The sequence below is a fragment of the Camelina sativa genome, chromosome 9 (assembly GCF_030686135.1).
Source record: "Camelina sativa cultivar CO46 ecotype springtype chromosome 9, ASM3068613v1".
NCBI classification, from domain to species: Eukaryota; Viridiplantae; Streptophyta; class Magnoliopsida; order Brassicales; family Brassicaceae; genus Camelina; species Camelina sativa.
The window spans coordinates 30,523,497-30,540,814 of record NC_141888.1 but is presented as its reverse complement, the minus strand read 5'-3'; the positions used below and the strand labels follow the sequence as shown (position 1 = coordinate 30,540,814).

The 17,318-nt window shown below is 36.4% G+C and overlaps 4 protein-coding genes and 1 pseudogene across 6 annotated transcripts; 4 read left to right on the top strand and 1 right to left on the bottom strand.

Moving 5' to 3' along the window:
• The first annotated feature begins 1,798 nt into the window (after positions 1-1,798).
• On the top strand, positions 1,799-4,546 carry LOC104712040 (aspartyl protease AED3). Its single transcript, XM_010428836.3, has 3 exons — positions 1,799-2,584; positions 3,274-3,751; positions 4,059-4,546. Exons 1-3 carry the CDS (start codon positions 2,141-2,143, stop codon positions 4,412-4,414), a joined length of 1,278 nt encoding a protein of 425 aa, XP_010427138.2. The 5' UTR covers positions 1,799-2,140; the 3' UTR covers positions 4,415-4,546.
• A 53-nt stretch (positions 4,547-4,599) lies between these two features.
• LOC147938997 (NAC domain-containing protein 96-like) lies at positions 4,600-5,147 on the bottom strand (annotated as a pseudogene).
• A 932-nt stretch (positions 5,148-6,079) lies between these two features.
• On the top strand, positions 6,080-7,567 carry LOC104712039 (uncharacterized). The gene is made up of 2 exons (XM_010428835.3): positions 6,080-6,939; positions 7,012-7,567. The coding sequence occupies exons 1-2, from the start codon at positions 6,418-6,420 to the stop codon at positions 7,384-7,386; spliced, it is 897 nt and encodes a 298-aa protein (XP_010427137.1). The 5' UTR covers positions 6,080-6,417; the 3' UTR covers positions 7,387-7,567.
• A 793-nt stretch (positions 7,568-8,360) lies between these two features.
• Positions 8,361-11,391, top strand: LOC104712036 (SAC3 family protein C-like). 3 transcript variants are annotated; one of them, XR_015567010.1, is made up of 9 exons: positions 8,361-8,700; positions 8,985-9,085; positions 9,396-9,617; positions 9,969-10,014; positions 10,103-10,187; positions 10,280-10,365; positions 10,454-10,550; positions 10,826-10,918; positions 11,031-11,391. XR_015567010.1 is itself a non-coding variant. In XM_087467361.1 (8 exons), the coding sequence occupies exons 1-8, from the start codon at positions 8,454-8,456 to the stop codon at positions 11,187-11,189; spliced, it is 1,224 nt and encodes a 407-aa protein (XP_087323487.1). In that variant the 5' UTR covers positions 8,361-8,453; the 3' UTR covers positions 11,190-11,391. The 3 variants fall into 3 exon arrangements, 2 of the variants coding, with proteins under 2 accessions (XP_087323487.1, XP_087323488.1); XM_087467361.1 differs by having other exon boundaries at positions 9,969-10,187; XM_087467362.1 differs by having other exon boundaries at positions 8,386-8,700; positions 9,404-9,617; positions 9,969-10,187.
• Positions 11,392-13,033: 1,642 nt separating this feature from the next.
• LOC104712035 (protein NCA1) lies at positions 13,034-16,464 on the top strand. Its single transcript, XM_010428831.2, has 8 exons — positions 13,034-13,227; positions 13,471-13,918; positions 14,059-14,293; positions 14,432-14,577; positions 14,886-14,973; positions 15,050-15,196; positions 15,918-16,067; positions 16,169-16,464. The coding sequence occupies exons 2-8, from the start codon at positions 13,503-13,505 to the stop codon at positions 16,238-16,240; spliced, it is 1,254 nt and encodes a 417-aa protein (XP_010427133.1). The 5' UTR covers positions 13,034-13,227; positions 13,471-13,502; the 3' UTR covers positions 16,241-16,464.
• Positions 16,465-17,318: the final 854 nt, after the last annotated feature.

Here is a 17,318-nt window from a genome sequence, read left to right as displayed (position 1 = left end):
TTAGGGTTTTATATGTGATAATTAAAACTGTAATATAATATTAAAATTAACAATTTTAAAATTGATTGATCAACATATTCTGTTTCTTTAATTAAGATTTGTTTCCTTAATTTAAAGGGGATGAATAAGAGAGGTTCGCCCGTAAGGGTGAACCCACGAATTGTCTGTTTCTTAATACAGAAAATATACCAAAAATAATATAATAAAACTATACCACCAAAATTTGATGTGTAGTAGATTTTTTCATAAACAATTACAAATTTATACTCTTTCTATTTAAATATCATTTTTAATTTTGTATTTTCAAAAATACATAAAAACAAAAATTATTATTATTAGGAAAAAATTATTTTTTTTGAATATTTTTTTCTGGTCAGTTCGGTCAACGCCGGTCAACGCCGATAAATATTGGTCAACGTCGGTTAATACTGGTCAACGCCGGATTCCGGCTAACCTCGAATGTTTATGGTGTTGTAGACATAACATATGTTTGTTATGGATGTCCTTATGTGATGACAATAGTTCACGTAGTTAACAAGACATTTATATTGTTTATATGTGTGGCTATGTGTTGGTGTATACTTCAAGTAACTGACAATCATTTTTCCTATTTATTTCTTTAGCTCATGACCTCACACCATGAAAACTCTACCAAATTATATCAAAAAAACAAAAAAACAAAAATTAGTATCGAGGATATATATATTGATATATCACATTCAACTCTTAAGAAACAAATAATGGATATACTTAACACAAAAAAAAATCTTTTGAAATGAAAATAAATAATTGATGGACAGCATCACAGCACTATATAGTGAAGAAGAAGCCAATGTGAGATATGTAACCCACCACATGGTAATGAGTATTGAGTAGTTTGATACATTCCATAATAAGCTACAATACATAACGTATTTATGTCGGTCTTCCACTAGCCAGTCTCACGTGAAACGTTTGATATTTTTCTCAGATCTCTCTTATGCAAGACCGCTCCACATGTTCCTCTGTAATTCCCTCTAAAACTCGTTGTCTAAATTGGATATTTATCAAAATTTGTGAGAAGGAGCATCGGTTATCAATATTAAGAAAGAATATCATCATATCACCTATTATTACTCAAATCCCATATGTTATTCTAATAAACATTAATTATATATATATAAAAAAATATTAATTATATTATTCTATGTAATTTTTTAATTATGTCTTTTTTTTAACCATTGGGCCACAACTGGCCGGCCTATTAGCCAAATTCCTATATTCGTAGGAGCCGGGACTCTCCCGGTTGTTATGGTGTCTTCTACAAATAGATTTACCTTCTATCACTACACTAAGGTTAATAGTCAATAGACGGATATTTAATCAGCTAGACGTCCGGTTTGGGTTTTGATTCACATTCGACAAATGAGTCCAAATAAGCCACTTAAGGGATTATAAATCTGTGATGTTTTCTATATGAAAAAAAAGAAAGGAAAATATCTTGAGATAGCTCTTGGATGCTTCCAAACGTTGTGCATTTTTTCCAACGCTATCGTCCGTTGCCCGTGGCTCCATGCGAAAACTTCAAATACGCTTGTCGACTCTCTCTTAATATATCACCACAAGATATTTTCTCATGTTTGATCTTCCACGATATTTAAAACAGTACTTTTTAGCATGTCATGCATTATCAAATTGTTACAATTTAACTACGCTTAAAAATATAGTTTTTCATGACAAATGACAATATTATTCATAAATATTTTTTTCAGGCCACTATTTAAAAAATAAATCAGGTATTACACATCGCCTAATCAAAAGACTGAACATAATATATATATGAGTTTGTAAATAATACACAAGACAAAGTTACAAATTACAACCTCTATGAGTTTTGTGGATGGAGAGCAACGCATGTCGATCGAGCAGAGAAAGCCAATATTAGAGTGGACCCAAAAAACAAATAGAAACAAGGAAAAAATAAGAGATGGAATACAGTCTGTTCTCTCAAACTAAAGATAAATTAAAACCCACTCTTTCATTTTTTATATTCTTATTACTTTCTACACACTCATCATCATCACTCACTATATAAACACACACCCACACATTCACTCTACAAACACTAAAAACAACAGAGATCAGATCAAGATCTTAAACAATGAGATCCCATCTCTTGATTTTGTTGATCTCTCTCTTGATCTTGAAATCTGAATCCATAAACTGCGATGAAAACAGCCACACTTCAGATCTAAGAGTGTTCCACATTAACAGCCAATGCTCTCCATTCAAAACCTCTGCCTCATGGGAAGACACACTTCTTCAAGACAATGCTCGTTTCCTTTACTTGTCAAGCCTCGCCGCCGCTAAGAAATCATCAGTCCCAATTGCATCGGGACGGGTCATCGTTCAGAGCCCGACTTACATCGTAAGGGCTAACATCGGGACACCGGCTCAGCCCATGCTCGTGGCTCTTGACACTAGCAATGACGCTGCTTGGATTCCTTGTTCTGGTTGTGTTGGCTGTTCTTCCTCTGTTCTCTTTAATCCTTCCAAGTCAAGCTCCTCTCGTACTCTTCAATGCCAAGCTCCTCAGTGTAAACAGGTAACTAATTATATCCTTATAGACTATAGTTATAATAGAAAATTAGATATGCCTTCTCTAGATGGACTTAAAAACTATACTAATTAAACTGTATTTCTTCAATTCAAACCATACCTAACTAATTAAGTTATATTTCTAATTTTGTTCAAAACAAGATCTAATTATCAGAACCTATATAAACATACTCAAATCCAACGAAAATAATAAGATCAGTTATTATTTAGTTTTAACAAAACAAGAACACCAAACCTGAAAAAACGAACCGAATGTCAGACGTAATACTTGATGATTTTTGGATGCATTGTAATTAGACAACAAAAATGTGAATGTGAACTTCATTTTGGCGTGTTATTACACCATGATCGAGAAGTCTAGTCACGGGTTTTGTACCATGAGTATAGTCACGGGTATTTTTTTTATATACAAAGAACTTTATAAACAATGCCAACTAGTAGGGCATATTTTACTGTCTGATCTATATTCTTTGTCGTCACGCTAGCTAGTTAGGTTTTGCTTATAATACAAAAAGGTCACTCACAATTACAATTAAATAACGTAAAACATAGTTAGTAGCGCCTTTAATAACGAGATCCAAGATGGAAAAAACAATTCTTTATGGGAAAGCGTTTTAAAAGTGAAAAAAATCCACTAAACGAAATATTAATCGATAAAGTTTTTTTTTTTTGCAGGTACCAAATCCAAGTTGCACCGTAAACAAATCATGTGGTTTCAACATGACCTACGGTGGTTCAGCCATCGAAGCATATCTGACACAAGACACACTAACATTGGCCAATGACGTTATCCCAAACTACACCTTTGGGTGCATCAACAAGGCTTCTGGATCATCGCTGCCAGCGCAAGGACTCATGGGTTTAGGTCGTGGTCCATTGTCTCTAATCTCACAGACACAAAATCTTTACCAGTCTACATTCTCGTATTGCTTGCCTAATAGTAAGTCTGGCAATTTCTCCGGATCGCTAAGATTGGGACCTAAGTTTCAACCAATGCGGATCAAGACCACTCCATTGTTAAAGAACCCGAGAAGATCATCGCTTTACTATGTTAATTTGGTTGGAATTCGTGTCGGAAATAAAATAGTGGACATTCCACCAAGTGCACTCGCCTTTGATCCGGCCACTGGAGCCGGCACCATCTTTGACTCCGGTATGGACTTTACAACCCTCAATACATTTTGTTTTTGTTTTGGCTTGAGATCTGAAAATAATCATATGAATGATATATGTCGTGAGAGGGAAGTAAGTAACCTATAGCTATTGCTCTCCCACGTGAAATGTGATATTTCTGGACTAAAATGATTTTGATTTTACTTATTAGAGAACCTATAATCAAAACTGATTATATAAAAAACGAATTAAGCAAATCAAAACAAAATTGGCCAATTCATAGATTTAGATAAAATTAACTTTCTAATTGTTGTTAAACAAAAACATTGCATGTATACATGACGCAGGGACGGTCTACACGAGGCTAGTCGAACCAGCTTACCTGGCTGTGAGAGACGAGTTCAGGCGACGTGTTAAGAACGCAAACGCAACTTCACTGGGAGGTTTCGACACTTGCTACTCTGGCTCCGTCGTGTACCCATCTGTGACGTTTATGTTCGCCGGAATGAACGTTACTCTGCCTACGGACAACCTTCTCATCCACAGCTCCGCAGGTAACCTCAGCTGTCTCGCCATGGCTGCAGCTCCGACCAACGTTAACTCTGTCCTTAACGTCATCGCTAGTATGCAGCAACAGAACCACCGTGTCCTCATCGACGTTCCAAATTCCAGGCTCGGCATTTCTCGTGAAACTTGCACCTAAGTCTTATTGGATTGTGTTTTTGTTTTTGGTCTATTTCGTAATGCGTTTTGAGCTTTTGAATCTTGGAAACTATATAAGTTAATGATTTTTGGTAATTCTCATATATATATGATTGTGAAATCTTTCGTCAAATTTTCTTTCGACTGTTCTCTGTTTCCAAAAAGGATTGTCATGAATTTGCCGATGCTGAAACTGTACTTGCAAAAACCTTTAGTTAAGTTATATGTTTCAAGAAGACAATCAAATAAATACTACAAGTCATAGGTTGCAAGTAATCTTGCAGAGAACATGGCGGGTGTTGTAGGGTTTGCTTTCGTCACAGAGACGATACTCTCGCATGAACCAACTGCTATAGGCCATCGCGGTTTTCTCGTTCTTTTTCCTGAAGCAATATCTGAATCTCATCGTTGCCCCAATTACTTCACCTGACTCCTTAGACAGGATCGGAGATCTACCTTGAACGAGTATCCGCGCTCCCTCACAATGAACTCCTTCCGCGTGGAGGTATTTCCAATTCCGTTTACCCAAGTAGAACCAACCACTCGCGAGGGTTAAGGATAGGATCTGTTGGTTGCGGAAGCAGCCACGGCTCTCGTGTGTACAACTCCTCCTCCATGTTGTCTACGATAAATCTCGGGTTTGCAGTTGCTTCCCCGTTTACCTTTGGTCGGAGATAACCCTCTATGATATCTTCGTCTGAAATACGACTTCTGACCTCGCCCTCTCTTACCATTTGTCTGAAAAAAATTATCAGATCCGCTAAACCTAATTCACCTATATATACATTGTATCACTTTAGATATTGCCGACGTTGTACTGCAATGGGTTGGACAAGGAATCACGTTTGGGATTTTTTTTTAAAAAAAAATTTAATTTTATATCTAAAGACTTTTATTTTATTTTGTAAAATTTTATTGTATGCTGTCTTGAAGTTGCAGGGTCCATCATTCCTTTGATAGAAAAACAAAGTGTGAAAGATAAAAACTTCGCCTAAAATTGGTCATTTTATAAGACGCCTTGATAAATTGCTAGAGGAGCTAGCTCAGCAAATAGTCGAAGATGTGTGGCATGTGCTATGATGACCAAAATAATTTACTTGTTAGAACAATAACCTGAAAATTTTCTGCAAGATATATACACTATTGATGATAAGAAAAAGTTAGATCGAACATCGGATCTTTATGCAAACATGAGAAGAAAAAGAGTGTGTAAAATAGTAGGGGGTGAGAGAGTGACAAGTGTAACCCCACTTCCATCTTGCCCTAATGGGTTTTGCGGTTTGGCTTGACATCAACGCTAACAGCCAGACTCACTCCACCATACACCCAAAAAGAGAAGGAAAAAAAAAAGCATACACAAAAAGGTTTTTATAGCTAAAATGAATAAAAGCATTTTGAATCCGAAGATTTTGAAATCATGATTGTTCACCCTTTTCAAAAAATAAAAATCAAAAGTAAAACCTTTTTTTTTCAAGTTGACGAAAAAAGAAATTAAAACCTATTTTTCAATGGTTACCCACTCTCTCTCTCACATTCTTCTTTATATTCTCCTCATTATTATTGTGACGGGTTGCTCCACTAACTTTTGTGAAGGGTAAGTAAAAGCCGGTACAAATATGCGTAAATAATTTTGTCATATATTCCATTTAACACTTCAACAGACTGTAATGTATACAAATCATAAATTGGGCACAAACACAAAAAAAAAAAAAAAAAAAAAAAAAAAAAAAAACAGAGTAATATAAGTGAAAAACATAATTTTCTTATTGCTTTAAGTCACACGAGTCACAACCATTGAACATGCGAGAAACGCGTGTACCCTAACTCATTGGTTAGTTTGAGAACCAACCAGCAGCGTATTCTCTTACACAGTCTCATTGTCACTCACTTTGTTTCCCATCTTTATCAAAATATATTGCTAAAAAAAACTTCTCTTTCTTTCTCCTTTTATCTTCACTCTTTGAGTCTGCTCTCTGTTTTTTATTCACCTGAAGAAAACAATATATGGAGAACGGAGAATCTAACCAAGAAACTCCAAAATCACTTCTCCACCACGAAGAATCCCCAAAGAAACCATCTGTTTCCTCCGTCGTCGTTGATAGGTTAAAGCGAGATGAATGGAGCGAAGGAGCTGTTTCGAGTTTACTTGAAGCCTACGAGTCTAAATGGGTTCTCAGGAACAGAGCAAAGCTCAAGGGTCAAGACTGGGAAGACGTAGCTAGACACGTGTCGTCACGCGCCACTCACACCAAGTCACCAAAGACTCAGACACAGTGCAAGAACAAGATCGAGTCCATGAAGAAACGTTACCGTTCTGAGTCCGCTACTGCGCCTGATGGCTCCTCTTGGCCTCTTTACCCACGTCTCGATCATCTCCTCCGTGGAACTCAACCTCAGCCTCAGCCTCAGGCTGTTCTGCCTCTAAATTGCTCTGTTCCTTTGCTCTTACTCGAGCCGCCGTCTCCTGCGGTTGCTCATCCGCCGCAGGTTTCTTACGGATCTAACGGCGTTGGCAAGATTCCTAAGGTCTGATCGGCTAAACCAGTTGACAAGAGTTAACCAAATCTGGAATATTTTCTAAGGAAATTTGTTGTGCAGGAAGATGGATTCAAGCCGGAGGACAAACCAGGAAAAGCGACGGAGATGGATACAGACAGCAGTACGCCGGTGGTTAAAACGAAGGTGAGAGGGAAGAAAGTGAGGAGAAGATATAAAGAAGAGAAGGAAGAGATCGCCGGAAGTATACGGTGGTTAGCGGAGGTGGTTATGAGATCAGAGAGAGCGAGAATGGAGACAATGAAAGAGATAGAGAAGATGAGAGCTGAAGCTGAAGCTAAGAGAGCAGAGATGGATTTGAAAAGAACGGAGATAATGGCGAATACTCAGCTAGAGATTGCTAGACTCTTTGCTGTGGCAGCTTCTTCTGGACACAACAAAGGTGTTGATTCTTCCCTAAGGATCGGAAGAAACTGAGTTTATTTATTTTATTACAATTGACTTAAAAAAATGTTGTGTGTACATAACCAAGTGTTTTGTCAAAATTCCTCAGAGAAAGAGAGACTAATAATTGTTTCCTGGGATAGATGGCGATTTACACAGTTCCACCAACAAAATGTATGGTACTTGTCATATGAATATCATTAATCTTTAGTCATCCTAGATATGCCAATACTGTCTCAATTTTGTGTGTTGCAAGTGTTTTGACTAAGTGCAGAGAATGCTTGGTACACATAGTTAGGTACTTCGATCAGTTTGGTTGTTTTAGAGATTTGACTCAAAGAGAAAATAAAAGTCCTAGCAGCTAGGAACTAAGTGTTAGTGCTTTTTCTCTTCGCATTAATGGGGATTTTAACTATAATTGTGAATAATGATTGAGAGTTTAGACTGTTTAGTTGCATATATATGGAATGGGCCATGATGTAAGATTGCACTAGGAGTAGTGGTTCTAGTCTCTGTGTTTTGAATGTTAGCAGTTACCTCAAACCAGCATCACTTTTAATTATTGTTGTGGATAGTTGAGGAATAGACACCTAAATCCGTAGTGGTGGACACATTGTTGTTTGCTGTCTAGATAGTGGCCGTGACTGCTAGACCCACCAACCGGCCTAAGCTTTGACCTGTCTTAACTAGGGGTGGGGAAAAAATCAAACAACCCAAAAGGCCAAAACTGAAATGCTCAAATCAAAATCTAATTAGATTTTTGTTTAGAAAGGAACAAAACTGAACCAAATCGCAGTTGCACCAAAACCGAATTGAAACAAATCTAATTACGAAAGTTGAATGCTAGAATTGTTGTAGTCTTGTAGATTCTATGCAAATTTGTCTACAAGTCAAAACCGGTATAGTCATATTCAAAATTTCAAACTAAACTGACCCGGTTACCGCCTGATTTGTTTGATTGATTTATTGAAATTATAAAACCGGAATTGGTTTTGTTCCGGTTTAGTCCAGCAAATAGTTCGGTAATCGATTCGATTTGGCTCGTTTCTATCAGTCAGAGTCTCGTTGGGAGGGAAGATCTCGCGTTGCCTCTATAAGCCATGAATCGTCGTAATCGTGGTTCTTCTTCTTCTTCCTCTTCGTCTAGGGTTTCAAATACTTATGGGAATCGCCATTTCTCTGATAACCCGAGGGCTGGATCCGGCGGCGGAGCTACTGATTCTTTTCGGAGAAGATCCGATGTAGTACCAGTCAAACGAAACAATGATAAAGACGTATCAGACAATAAGGGCGAAGATCATACTGACGTCTCCTTCATCGTCGGAACTTGCTCTTCCATGTGTCCAGGTAATCGTCGACCGCTGATTAATTTGTAATTGACCTGTGATTCCGCCAAAATTGAACCCTATCCTTCACCTGAATTGAATTTGATCGATTTAGTAATTAGTACATTCCATTCATCAATTCATGATCCTTCAGTGTATAGGAAGTTCAGAGAAGTGTTAGATTTCTGAGTTGGGAACGATGAGTGTTGTCTTGTGCTAGGAGTTTAGGTAAAAAGTTACAGTTCAAGCAGCAAAGAGAGCTTGTACAGCTTAACCTAATGTGTGTGTTTTTTTTTGTATTAATAGAGAGGGAAAGAGTCACAAGAGAACGCTTGCGTGATCTTGCAGTGTTTGAGAGGCTTTATGGAAACCCCTCAAAATCATCTAAAGACCTAGCTGTTAAAAAGGTGCGCTTCACATCTCACAGCTTTGAAGTTTCCATTGTCTCTGGTGCTTATTTGGGAAACTTTCACCTTCATCTGCGGCTTTAGCTTTCTATATTTGATATGTCGTATCAGCTCTGCGAGAAAACTTGGGATTGAATGAAATTTTTAATGTTGAAATTCTTCATCTATGCAATTCATCCCTACTGAGAAATTTCTGAATGGCCAAGATGAATAGTTTTGTATTACTTACTGGGAGATACCAACTGCTATATAATAGGGCTATTTGTTCAATACCAAAGGTAGTTATACTCTTTCTCTGTGTTCTTGCTAGTTTTGCAGAACCCTTTCAGCGGCGGATGTTCAGGCATCGGATGTTCGACCGCTCCCAGTGTTAGAAGAAACCCTGAAATACCTTATAAGTTTGCTTGACTCCAGGGAGCACCCGTTTGAAGCGGTTCATGATTTTATTTTCGATAGGACAAGGTCTATTAGACAAGATCTTAGCATTCAGAATTTAGCCAATGAGAGAGTGGTCTACCTTTACGAGGAAATGGTATAGTTTGACTTGTTTCTTACTATTTTCTCTTTCCTGGTTCGGTAGATGGATTACACTGAACATGACTATCCTTTGTCGTTAGAATTGTTTTCCTTGGGTTTTGTTGCAAGTCGTTTGTGTGTAGATACTTTGAGTTAATGTGTTAATTGTAGATTTTCGTAGTCATAACCTTGTTCAGGACGCTCAGATAGGATCATATTTCTTCTTTTGTAATTTTCATAGAATTGTACCCCACTCTGATTGATCACCCTCTTCTGAGTTCTGATAGATAATCATGAATTTGTTTTATTTTTTTCAAGTGTTCCATTGATGCGATTATTATTGACTCCCGGATGGCTTCTCTAACAGGTTAAATTTCATGTCATATCTCACAAGAGGCTTCAGAGTTGTAGTGGTACAAGTATTAGCCCAATGCATCACTTAAACATGGAGCAGCTAGCAAAAACTCTTACCTCTTTGTATAATATATATGATGCAAATAGGAAATCAGATTCCACTCACGAAAATGAAGCCGAGTTCCGTTCACTGTATGTGCTGCTTCATCTCAATCCCAGTAGCGGAGTGATGGTTGTTTCTCTGTTTTCTTTAACCTTATTTATTTGTTACCATGTCACCTTTTTTTTGCCATTAATATAAAACATTGGGATTTTGATCTGCAGGGGGAACCACTGTCTTTATGGTTTCGCAAGTTGACTTTTGCTTTAGTAAAATCCAAGGAAATATGTTTTGTACGAAACCTTTTAAGGTAGTGTTCTGCTGTTCAATCGTTTGCGTTTAGGAAATATGAATTGAAATATGATGGTAGCTCTCTCTTCTCTTTCTTTTTCTTCCAGATTATATCGGATGGGCAATTACAAGAACTTCTTAAGTAGAATAGCTTCTGAGGCGACATACTTACAGTATTGCATAAGTGAACCTCATATTAGAGAGGTGAGATTGCATGCATATAGATATGTAGTTATGTCCTTCTAGCTCTCAGGGATAGTCTTTGTGGCGTTTCAATTGGTAGCGGCTTATGTTATATGAAATGACAATAAGCATGAGAAAGATGATGTAGAATAAGAAATATTACCGGTATGGTAAGGAAACTAAATAGTTACATCGATTCATATATGGGTGGGTATAAAGTGCTTATACATTGAATGGTATTTGCTGTAAATTGTTCAATTGTGTTTATCATTTGCTTAATGTTTTAATGGTAAAAGATGCGATCAGTCGCTGTCCAATACATAAACAGTGTTTGCTACAAGCTTCAACCGTATCCTCTCTTGCGGTTATCTCAGAACCTGATGATGAAGGTAATAAACTAAATACACCTATGAGTCTATGACTAAATATTTCCCTGTCTTTTCTCTATTTCCGTATTGTTGGTAAACTTGAAATGTCATAAGTCAACTTTGTATATTTCAGGAGCTGGATGTTGAATCTTTATGTCATGAGTGTGGTCTTGAGACATGTACTGATTCTGATGGGTTCACTGTGTTAACCACGAAGCAGTCAACCTTTCGTAGTCCAGAGGACAAGTTCAAAGTTTATGATTTGATTGGAATGGAACGGATGAAGAGGTAGTTGAACCTCTGGCTCGTCGTTTATATGAAATGGTTAATACTCTACAAAAAGATATTGTATTCTAACATACTTAAGTTACATGACCTTAGGTAATCAAATAGTATAAGTATTTGTTTTTGCAATGCTATCCGCGTTTGTTACCTCCTTCTGAACCTTGATGCCAAAGATTTTTTTATTTTTCAAGTACTCAAGAGTTCCTAAATATTTGTTTGATATTAATATAGAGTTCATTGCAGTTTTGATTGCTGAAAACCAAAAGTCGATTTATGTGTTGAGAAAATTAATTTTGATTTTATGGATTAAGTTAATACGATGCAGATACAGTTATGAATTTAATACGTGTAAAACAAACACAAACATGTGTTATGACTGGGTTCACTTAGTTTATATGTTTGTATTTCTTCATAATTTTAAAAAACTATTTATCATTTATTTTCTAAATTTTTTTGAGGAGATACATCCGATCTTGACTAATAAGAAATTGGACAATATCAAAAGTTGTAATTTATTCAGTGTGGTAGTAGATGCATCAGCAGAAGAATCAATATCGAGTAATAGCACTAGCAAAACATGATCTCACAAAGTTGTGAAATTAAGTATTAAAGTTAATAATAAAATTTTAAAAACAAGTATTTTGTTTTGGAAAATGATGTTGTTATTTTCTATAAAATTCCTCTTATAAAATATAAAAGTATTCGAATTTTTGTATCATTTGTTGAAATAATTATTGTAGTTCATTTATATATTGTATGTTTTTTTCTTCTAAATAAACAAACATCATGCTAATGTGGGATACCATAATTTTTTTAATTTTGAAAATATTTGGACCATGTGTACTTAGAAATAGAAAATGATCAATAATCATAGGGGAAAAAACAAGTTGGGTGTAAGAATGGAGGAAATATCAAATACATATTTGAAGAATTGACTTAACAACCAATGGAAACCATATTACCTTTTTTTTTTTTTTTGTCAAAGTGGAAACCATATTACCAGTAATATAAATTTTAATGAGAATGCAATATTGCACATGCAAATGATATGAATGAGAATTACATACATGATCAAATTAGTTTTAGCTTTGGGCTGGTATTGAGTCTAGTCAAAATATATTGTACCAAAATTGAGCTTAATAGGATTGATATTATTAAATTATCTAGTTGACTCATATTTAGTTGAGCCAATAATACTAAAAAAAAAAAAAGTTAAATCGATTCAATCTGATTTTGTTTTATAAAATATATATATGTTTGGTTCTGATTGGCTAAGGGCATGAGTGGTGGTTATAGACGTAGTTTTAGATTTTTGACTGTAGAATTTTTTTTTGCTGTGACTGTATATTTTATTGTTATTTATTTTGACAGTAAAAATTAAAATTTTGGATAAAATTCTGTACTATGGAAAAACAGCCAAAAAAATATTTTGGCTGTGAGTTGGAAAGTTAAAATAAAAAAAAAAAAAAAAAAAAAAAAAAAAAAAAAAAAAAACATGATTACGGTAGATTTAGAAATATAAACCAAATATGAAATGTGGATAGATTTCAAAACCACAACCATCAAGACCTCAACTACATTTTAGAAATTATCCAACCATTAATAATTGATTAAAGATGAGTTAGTAAACAATTTTTAACAGAATTAAATCCAACCAAATTTACCGTTTTTGATCGTAAAGTTTTATTTAGTATCTATATCATAATCCAAAACTTCACACTAAAAAAAAATATCATAATCCAAAACAACCTTTATCTTAAAATGACTTTTAACCCAAATTCTTTTTTTGGGCTGTAAGAACCGAAGGCCCAATTCAATCAACAAAGAAGAACACATATCCTTCAAAAATTAATTATCTATCTATCTTTTTGAGTTTGACTGAGAGAAAAAACAAAACAAAACAAAACAAAACAACATCCAACGCACAAAAACAAAAAACTTATCGAAAAAGAAGCTAATATCAATCGTATCATTCATTGATTGCAAAGAAGCCGCGAAAGAGACCACAATCTCCAAATCTGAGTCGCCTCAATCCTCCGATCCAGGTTTGTTTACCCATCTCTCTCTCTGTGTTGTGCTACTTCTGAAACGCCCTGCTCAATATCTCTATGAAATTTCACTTTCCGATAAGAATGTTTCAGTTAGCTTCTTCTATGTTCGATTTCAGCTTCTTTTTTTAGGGAGATTTAGAATTAGGGAGAAGCTTTTGTTTACTCGAGGAACCAATTTCGTATTTCATTCTGGGAAAGCCATTTTTGTGATTTTTGCGTTTGAAATTTGAGGTGCAGGATTATTGTTTTTACTACTACCCTTCACACGAATGACGACTTCTGTGTGTCCGTTCTCGAAAGCTGCTCGTCCTGACGATGCTTCTTCCACTCGAAAACAAGGCGATATGACTGCTTCTGGTTGCCCTTTTTCTTCTAAAGCTGCTCGTCCCGACGATGCTTCTGCTCGGAAACAAGGCGAAACAGCGGCTTCTGGTTGCCCTTTTTCTAAAAGTGCTCGTCCTGACGATGCCTCTGCACGAAAGCAAGGAGAAATCGCGAGTAAAGGATGTCCTGAAGAGGAAGGAAAATTGAATAAGGACTCTACTGACTCTGCAACTGTGCCTGCCAAGTGCCCGTTTGGTTATGACTCCCAAACATTCAAGCTTGGCCCTTTTAGCTGTATGCTTTGTCAAGCACTTCTATATGATAGCAGTAGATGTGTGCCTTGTACTCATGTGTTTTGCAAGTAAGCCTTGGTTTTTATCTTTGTGTTATCTTAGTATGTTTTTAGGTGCTCAGCTGCTTAATATCTTTTACCCTTTTTGGCTCATAATGGATGGTGATTGGGTCTTCTACTATTATTAAATTTTGTTGTTTCTTGTGCAGAGTGTGCTTAACACGGTTTAAGGACTGCCCTCTCTGTGGTGCTGACATTGAAAGTATTCAAGCTGATGAAAACCTTCAAAAGATGGTTGATCAATTTATTGAAGGTCATGCTAGAATCAAGAGAACTCTTGTCAATGGCACAGAGAAGGAAGAGGTCGAAAATGATAACAAAAAAGTGATTTACGCTGATGTTTCCATGGAAAGAGGTTCTTTCTTGGTGCAACAAGCTATGAGGGTGAGTTCTACCTCTAAGATTTTGTTGACTTAATTGGTGGGGTTTATTCTGTTTTAATGATTTACGCTTTGTTATGTTCTTTGTTCTGTTGTTGAGTTCTGGTTATATTCCTTGTTCTGATTCAATCTCTATGCACAGGCATTTAGTGCCCAGAATTATGAAAGTGCTAAATCAAGGTTGGCAATGTGTACCGAAGACATTCGGGATCAACTAGGGAGGGAGGGCAATACACCAGAGTTGTGCTCACAGCTTGGTGCAGTCCTTGGTATGCTTGGCGACTGCAGGTATGCTTTATCCCATGTTGTTTATTTCCAACATTTGTCCACTATCGAGTTTCTGTAAACATAAAAGATTGAGAAAGGGTCATCAATATGCTCTGTTATGATCCCACCCACCTACCTATTACACTCATTTGACTCATTGTAGACACTTTGGTTGATATGTGATTTTTTAGTGTTGGAGTTCCTCAAGTGTGTGGCCCCTGAACTACGTTATTTTGGCCGAAATGATTGCCGTTCTGTTTGGTGTGGTTGAAATCTTTCTTTCGGGGGGTTGAGTTCGATGGTTAACTTAATTTGTTTTGTTGTTACAGCCGAGCAATGGGAGACTCAAGCTCTGCAGTCAATCATTTCGAAGAGAGTATTGAATTCCTCATGAAACTGCCAATGAATGATTTGGAGGTTACACACTGGTTCTTGTTATATTTTGATACTGCAAACTTTTACGATTTTGTAACAATTTTTTCTAAACTTGCAGATTACACATACACTTTCTGTCTCACTCAATAAAATAGGAGATCTTAAATACTATGACCAAGACCTACAAGCTGCAAGGTCATATTACCATCGTGCTTTAAATGTTAGACGTGATGCAATGAAGCATCACCCACATGCTCCTTCACAAGTAAGTCTGCCTTCATGCTTTTGCTTCATTCGTTGTCTCAGTGATTTGTTAATTGTAGCCTGTTATTTTTCTAATCTTCTGACTAAATGACTTATAGAATCAGGGATTATTCTTAATTTCATAGAATTGGTTACGAATTTGGTTAGAGAAAAGAGACAAGGTAAAGAGGAACTGAACTAGTTACTCTTAGTTTTCGGATTTAAGGCCTCACAGAGTGTAATCTGGTGTTAGTTAAGTTATACAGTATGCATGAATGTTTTATTTGTAGATCGTAAGCTATCTATTTAGAAGCAGAAAGTGTTTTTCTGAAGTGGTTGTTTCTTTTTAACGCTAATTTGGGTCTAGGGCAGAAAACGTTAAAAGATTTAGAGCTTAACTTAAGCTGCTAGTGGATCGAGGATCTGAAACAGGATGTTGAGTGAATCGAGAATACTTGTTCGCAATGTGTTTGTGCGGATGTTCTTTTTTTCCACTGTTGCCATTTTGCTTATGTGCTACCTTGCCAATATCAGAGAACTGCTCTTAATAATATCCTAAGTTATTTTCAAGTCAATTACTAATATTTTTGCTTGGGTGCACTGAGGTTTAGAGAACTTCACTTTTGTTTTCTTATCTGCTACTTGATTTCTTGCGTATAGAAGTTAGAACTGAAAGATAGCAAGCAAGGTCTGTCCGGAGATAGCAACTGAGTTTGGTTGTTATTCTACAATTTTTTTTGTAGGTTCTGGATGTGGCAGTTTCATTAGCCAAAGTTGCGGATATAGACAGGAGTCTACAAAATGAAGATGCAGCTACAGATGGTTTCAAGGAAGGCATGAAACTGCTGGAATCTTTGAAATTGGACTCTGAAGATTCTGCTCTTGAGCAACGAGTAAGATTCTTGCACGACATCCTGTTTTCGATATTTTCTAAAACTAGTGAATCTGAATTTCAGTGAAAGTTCATCTGACAATGTAAAATTTGAACATGCAGCGCCTCTCTGTGCTAGAGTTCCTTAAGAAGCAAGTAGAGAAGCCTGAAGAGTCCGTAGAAACTGCACTCTAAACCGAGGCATGGTTATATAAGTAAATATATATAGACTGTATACCTACGCTCCCCTGTGGCATTTTGCTGAATAAAATGAACAAGAAAGCCCAAAAAAAAAAAAATTTGTTGTGTTTGCCCATAGAGGTCAACTAAACAGAGTGCTTTGTATGTGGTGATAGTTTCTGTTCTGTTAATGTTAAGAATGAGTATTCTACGAACTAATGAATAAGCTTTTTTATGAATTAAAAGTGTATTTCTTTTCAATCTAAAAGGGGAAAGAACCAAACAGAGACTGCGGCATCTTTGTTTTGATCTAAAAGGAATATGCAAGTACTGTATTTGGGAAACTCAATCAGCTAAAAAAGAGTATAAATAGCAACGAGAAATTTTACCAAAACTTGGATGATATCCTTTGTAACACTTCATTGTAAGATTTTTTAAACCTTCAACTACTGCACTGTGGTTGTTGTGGACATGAGTATCAAACAAGTGAACCTTCTTGCAACATGTTTACGCATTATGATGTCTCGAACTCTTTTTGCCTCCTCTTCTACAAGAATGGTTGCCACGTCTTCGCACACTCCAACTCTTCAGTTGTTTTTCCTTTTTTCTTCTATCTAGCACTCCCTGGCAATCTTCCTAGATTCATAAAACCGTACTATTTCATCTCATGGACCTTTCATCCGGCCAATGAGTCAAGTTATGGTGTCGGGTGGCCACTAAGTAGAGATGCTTATCTCCACGTGATCAAGCAATAATACAAGACATCTTTCAATATGAAAATCCTCCAGCCACGAGACATCTCCATGCCTAGGTTCTATAGACACCACTACAAATTAAATAAGAATGTACCAACAAGCACCTCGTCCCAACTCTGATCTTTGAAGACGGCTAGTAGTAGTGAATGCGGCTGGCTTTGGAGAGCTGGACCGGTCTGCTTTTGAGGAGGCTGGCTTTGAAGAGCTGGATGCAGTTGCTGTAATATAGAGACTGAGACAACATTATCAGAAGGCCTAGCAGAAGAAGTGGGTGTCATGTCTGTTTTAGAAGTTGGTGCAGTGGAAGTAGGAGAGATCGATGCAGGCGTGGTAGTGGA